The following is a 6,668-nucleotide window of genomic DNA, read 5'->3' on the forward strand; positions in this document are numbered from 1 at the left end:
GTTGTTGTTATTGCTGTTGTTATTGGTGTTGTTGCTATTATTTTGATTACTTTTGCTCTTGATTGAGGGGCCTTTGATGGATGCACATGAAAAGCTCAACTTTGAATTCGACATCGAGTTGGAGCTGCCAAAACAGAACGGAAGTGCTTCGCGTGCAGGAAGTAGCTTGGGGGGTGGACAGAGATGGGGAGGAGGTTGGAGTTATCGGAGTAAGTGAGAAAATAAATTAGCAATGTTTACAACGTGTATGTGTGTCTTTTGTTTTAGCAATATTTTAATCACTAGCCATAATCCAAAATTTAATAATTTATGCACTAAGTTAATTTTTTTGTCGGTCCTAAAAATAGTAATAACGAGTAATACGAACCGAAATTTAGACTTCAAGTGTAGTGTCGATTTTGCAATGCGGCGTCTTCATGCCTCGTCGGTTAGGCTGACCAAGATTCTTGACTGAATAAATCATGGCTATACCTACATTATATTAAATTAATATTTAAGAACTGTGCCAGTTTGCTTTTTGCTCCAACTACGAATACGACTACAACTTTAACTTTAATTAACTGCAAAAGCAAACAGTGCACATCGAAAAATCTTATGAAATACGCAATTAGAGTTGAGCCGCGCTCGTTTCAGATACAAATTAGTGACTGAGGTTGCGCTTTATTCTAGGAGTAATTGTTAATATTTACAAAACGTTATTTAATAAACACATTAAATTGTTTTTTTTTTTATTATCAAATTGTTTTGGTTTTAGTTAGTTTCGGTTTTTTATATTCTTATTTTATTGTTCTTTTAAAATATGTAAACTGAGTTATCTTATTTATTATATCCTTTCAATATTTCTTATTATAATATTTAAACTAATTTCTTCTCTTTAATTTTGTAACTTTCCTTTTAAATTATTGATTATTAATCAAACCTTTTAAGAACTGTGATCTACTTTTATACCAAATTAAGTGAATAGATAAATAAAATGTCCAATTGCTCCTCAAATTTAAATAAATAAATAAAATAGTAAGTTTATTAATATTGCCTAGTTCAGTTTTAAACAACATTTTTTTCGATAGCTAAAAATTTTTGATCAATATTTATGATACAATATTTATAATTTGCATACGCTGCCGATTAGAACTTTAATTTGTGTTTGCATATTCTTATTTTTAAAACAGAAGCTGATGACGTAATTTAATATTCTTTCACTAATATTATATAGGGTCATGGAGGATACCCTATGCAAGGGTATATTAATAATAATAAAATAATAAATCAAGATAAGTAAGACAATGCTTGTATAAAATGTATATAATTTTCTATGGAATAGGTTGTACAAGTGTATGAAATGAACGTTTTTTGTCTAATAGATTTATTGACATTTTATACAAATACTTCACATTTCAAGAAACGATAATTCCATATAAAAAGTGGAATTTTTTTATAATTAATTTATTTTTTTATTTATATCATTTAAAAAGAGGTTTTTGTTATAAATTAATTTAAATAAGACAAACAAATGGATTTCAATTGTTATTGATTATTTAAATAATATGCATAATTAATTTAAATCAATTTGAAAATATTGGGATTGCCTATTAATTTATTTATATAAGACGTCCATTTCGCTTTTGCTATTTTGTTCACCATTTAACGCTGAACAATTCTTGATCTGATTGGCTTTTTTCTTGGTTTCTCCAAAGCTTGTAATAAATGTTGGACCATTTAACATTTTAATATCATTAGATTAATTATATAATTTATTTAATTCTGTTTTTTTTTTTAACTTTTTATTAAATTTCTCCCTTTTTATTTTCTATAATCTAATTTGAAACTTTATTTTAAAACTTAATTTTAAATTTTTTTATAACTGTGATCGGTTTTTTTTAATAAATCACAGCCCATAAGTTAAAAGTGACCCATGAGGAGCTTAAGAATTCGCATTAGGCACATAATTTCCATTTGCTTTTGCTTATTTTCGTTGTCAAGTTCGTGGTGCATTTTAATGGCACACACGGCCTGTGTTGGCCTGGCCTAAAACCGGCATAGAACGGTTAAAGCCGAAAAATGCGACTACGCGACTGCAATTAATTTACTTGTTATGCAGCGCATTCTAAAGGCAGACGACTAACAACAACAACAACAACAGCGACAATAAAAAGCGACGCGGGATATATTCAACATTGGTTAACAACAGACAGAGAAAGAGAGAGGAGAGAGAGAGAGAAGGGGGTGGAGAGTGGGTTGCTACTGGTCAGCGACAAGTGACCTCAATTTTATTGGAACCTCTCGGCAAGTTGCGTGGCACGGCCAGTTGTACGTGATGTGCTTGTTGTTGTTGCTTGTTCTACTTTGAAATTTCACTTTTCAAATGTGAATGTGAATGTGAGCGTGTGTCTCTGTGTGTGTCTGCGTGTGTGTGTATAGAAGATATGAAAATAATTAATAAACTAAATAAAAGCATGTGAGCATTTTTGTGCGTGTGCCGTTTAAAATTTTGTGCCATGTGGTGGCAAACAAACAAAACAAACCAACAAAAAAAACGATGCACAGTTAATGCAAGTTTGTTGCCTGAGTCTTTTGTATTTTTGAATTTGAATTTGAATGCTACACGAATTGCAGCAGCAACAATTGAAAATATGTGGAAAATATTGAGACACACAGAGCAAAACCACAACAATAACAACAACGAAAGACGAACAACGAACAACAGACAACAAATAACAAGCAACAAGCGACAACAACAACAGCAGCATTGACAATTTAACCTCAAACTTCAAAAGTGTCACTGTCATGGCCCTTTTTACTACGACTGCGTTTGCAGCAGCAGCGACCTCAGCAGCAGCAGCAATCGTCGCTTGTAGCATAACCTGTTGGCAATTCAGTTTATGACTTTTTGCAGCTCGCACAGTGTGACAAACACACTCAAACCGTAGCATTAAAGCGCCTCTCAAGCTTTCACCATGAGTGCGGCCCACTGTGCGGCCAGCAGTCGTCGCTGCTGCTGCTGCTGCTGCGGCACGTATTGCCACGAAAAGTGGGTCAACATGAAACAAGCCAGAAAAGAAGAAAAAAAAACAGAAAAACAAAAACAAACAACAACAACTATAAAGCAAATCACATCTTGTTATTGTTGTTGTTGTTGAAGAAAGCATGCAAGCTCTGTGGTGCGACAGAGACGACAATAGGCGCTGAGAGCAACAGTTGTAAATTTACTCATTATTTCATTTTTTTCATATTTTTCTCTTGTTTTTTTTTGGGTTTGGCCTTTTTGGAATTTATGTGACTTTTTTTTGGCGGCTGGCAGCACTCTTTTGATTGTTATCAGTTATTTATTTCCACTATTTCTAAATCGATTAATAAAATAGACAGATTCATGTTAGAAATGTGCGAGAATATTTTGTGATTTAAATACACATTTCGAGTGCCGCCAGAGTCATAAAGCGCCATCTACAGCTCGTGTTTGCGTCACACGGTCAGTGTTGGTGAACAGCGATGGTGCACCGTGCACAGAGTTAGTTAACGATAATATATCGACCTGCCTCCTTAAACCTGTCGCCGATAGTTGCCTGCTTCACACAAAATTCCTTCCTTTTTTTTTTGTTTATACTTGAAAGGCAGCAGTTGTTTTGTAAAATTGTAAAATGTTGAATGGACAGATCACACACAGTTATGTGGGCAACACGTGCAGCGTGATGATACCACATCCACATGCCAAGGAAAAACCAAAGTCCAACACGCCAACACTGGAGCTGGGCTGTTGTGTGACAGGGACAGGGGTACGGCCAGCGACGCAGGGTGAGGAGGCAGAGACAGTGACTGCGACAAAGACGGAGAAGACGACAGCAACAACGACAGCGACGGAGACAGCAAAGACGACAACGACTGCGAAGACAACAGCGATGTCGACGGCGACTTTGACGTCGACGACGACTGCAACTGCGAAGACGACAGCGACGCTTGCTTCGAAACATGTGAATTTGGATCGCATAAGGAACGTCGACATATTTATTGGCGACCACGATTTATATTTTTATGCCGATGTCAAGCTATACAAGTGAGTCATATATATATTTGCAAACAAAGCTTATCGCGATTTATCCATTTGCAGATTTCACAGTCGTCGCACTTTCGATTTGCGAGGACTCAAGACGTTGTATATCAAATACGACACACAGGAGAATTGCTATCAACTGTTTTTGCGCTGCCTGCCGCCAGTTGCAAGTGCGAGCAGTGGCGGGGACGCAGGCAGCGTCACAGCTGGCAGCAGCAGCGCCACCGCTGGCAGCGGCGCAGGCAGCAGCATGATGCACAAACCAAAGACAGCTCGCAAGGAGTACCTCGCAGCGTTGTTCAATCGGCCCAAGCTAACGGACAGCATTCACGAGAAGGATCCGCTGTTGGTGCACGAGTGGAAAATGAAACGCATAACAGAACAGTGCCAATTGCAGGTGGATGCCAACGAGCGCACCTACAAAATGATTAGCCAATTTCGATATGGCTACGCCAGCCGCTTCAGTGGTCCACTCCTGGCCAACGAGGTGAGCACAGTAAGCTACTCCTTCAATGGAAGAAATCGATTGATTCACCTCTTTGCAGCTGGACAAGTCCACGTGCCGCATTTCCGAACCGGAGCGCCTCAGTCCGCTGCAGCGACGCATGGAACGCGTTGCGGATGAGCTGAAACGCTTCTCGTGTGATCAATACAAAATAAACTTTGTGGAGCTGCAGGTGCCAGCTGGACATCAGAATCCGTTGCGCTACAAGCCCAAAATCTACGAGACGTCCATGACACAGGAACAGGCGCATTTGTTGCACAATCTATGCAGTCGCAACACAAACACAACAACAACGACAACAGCCACAATCGATGAGGAATGCTCAGCTGTGACGCAGAATGAGATCGATTTTGGCCTGATTAGCATTGTGCTGGCCATTTGCTATGATGTGCGAACGACCAGCAATGAGCCCACCTGCGAATCAGGCTGGACACGGAGTATTCTGTGTCCGCTCTTCTGTTACTTCGAGCAGTTCGACAATTATCGGGATGTGCTGGTGGCATTTCTGCGCCGTGTCATCACCTATCCGTTGTATCGCAACTTTGAGCTGGGGCGTCAATGTGTCCGGGATGCCATCGAGGTGCTGAAGGGCGGTCGCAATTGGCTGATCAATCAGCTGCTGTTGACCCACCAGCAATTTGCCAGTGGCGAACCGTGTCGCGATAGTTTCAACAGCCATTATCTGGAGGATTACATACGCTACTTGAGCAATGCGACGTTGTGCAGCGATGAGCATCTGCGTCTGTTGGCGCGCAACGTGAAGAATATTCTTATGGATGTGAGCAAGCGGCATTTGGATCTGGGCATCATTGAGATTGAGACTGAACTGATCCACGAACTGATGCAGGAGATGCGCATCGATGCGAGCAGCGGCAGTGAATCGCCAACGCAGCACCAGAGCAATCAGGGTGATGATGACATGGATCTGGATAACGATACGTCTGGTCAGGAGGATGAGACCACTACGGATGATGATAGCGTTATTACGGACTCCTTTGACAGCATGGATTTGCGCCTGATTGAGAACGATGTGTATGCTGTGGACGAGGGCGATGAAGCGGATGTCGATGATGGCGAAGAGGAGCAATCAGAGGTGGACGATGATGAGGATGATGATGATGATGACGACGACGATGATGATGATGATGATGATGGCGACAGCAACTCATCGACGACAACCACTAGCGATGCGGAGGGCAACAGTGTCATCGAGCAGTGCACCAGCAACAGTGAGGCAGCCGCAAGCATCAGCGCCAGCACGAGCACCAAATAAAGCAGATGAACGTTCCACATGTTGCCTTTCCAGCCATGCCTAAGCCAAGCCAAGCCAAGGATGCCGCCAAGCCAAACCCAATCCACTTAATGTCAATGAACGGAGGCTAAACAGTGATTACTTTTATGCGAAAGCTAAACGTAAGAGTTAAAAATACAGAAACGAAAACAAATCAAACAAAATACACACACACACACGCAAATTGTAAATTTTGAACACAAGCGAAAAAAAAATGAAAAACAAACGAAAACAAAAACAAAAAATAATTCTATTTAACTATTAATGTGTACAAGGATTCTAAAGCAAAATCACAAAGAATATTTCATGCCAAATGCAAGTTCGCATATATATGTATACATATATAAATATTATTATTTTTGTTCTATCTTTTTGCTCTACAATTCTCCCTTAAATATAAATGAAAAACATTAGCATTTAGTGTGACACTAGTGTACGAAAATTTGAATTTTGAATTTTGAATTCTTCAAACCGAAATCTAGTTGTGCATTTTGTATATTCATACATACATAAGGCTATATGTTGTTGGTGCTGCAAGCAAATTGAAATAAAATATGTAAAGTCAATCTACAAGTTACCAGTTAAAGTTGTATAAATGTCATACAAGTCATGGCCAAAACAAAAAAAAAAAAAGCAACAAAAATATACATATATATTTTTCTTAATATTTTATCGAGCGTTTTCAATATAGTTCGTTAACGATAAACAAATGTGATTTTTGAAACTTAATGGAAAAGCATTAAAATTCTGCAAATATTTTGCAAGTCTCTATTGCTCCAACTATGAACAGAATAAAGAATCAAAAAATATATACAAGCAATCGGATT

General features: G+C 38.8%; 1 protein-coding gene across 1 annotated transcript; it reads left to right on the forward strand.

The window, feature by feature from the left end:
• The first annotated feature begins 3,538 nt into the window (after positions 1 to 3,538).
• LOC6563342 (protein SHQ1 homolog) lies at positions 3,539 to 6,464 on the forward strand. The gene is made up of 3 exons (XM_001989789.3): positions 3,539 to 4,048; positions 4,103 to 4,532; positions 4,591 to 6,464. Exons 1-3 carry the CDS (start codon positions 3,636 to 3,638, stop codon positions 5,821 to 5,823), a joined length of 2,076 nt encoding a protein of 691 aa, XP_001989825.1. The 5' UTR covers positions 3,539 to 3,635; the 3' UTR covers positions 5,824 to 6,464.
• Positions 6,465 to 6,668: the final 204 nt, after the last annotated feature.

Source organism: Drosophila grimshawi, unplaced genomic scaffold, assembly GCF_018153295.1.
Source record: "Drosophila grimshawi isolate 15287-2541.00 unplaced genomic scaffold, ASM1815329v1 contig_311, whole genome shotgun sequence".
NCBI lineage: Eukaryota > Metazoa > Arthropoda > Insecta > Diptera > Drosophilidae > Drosophila > Drosophila grimshawi.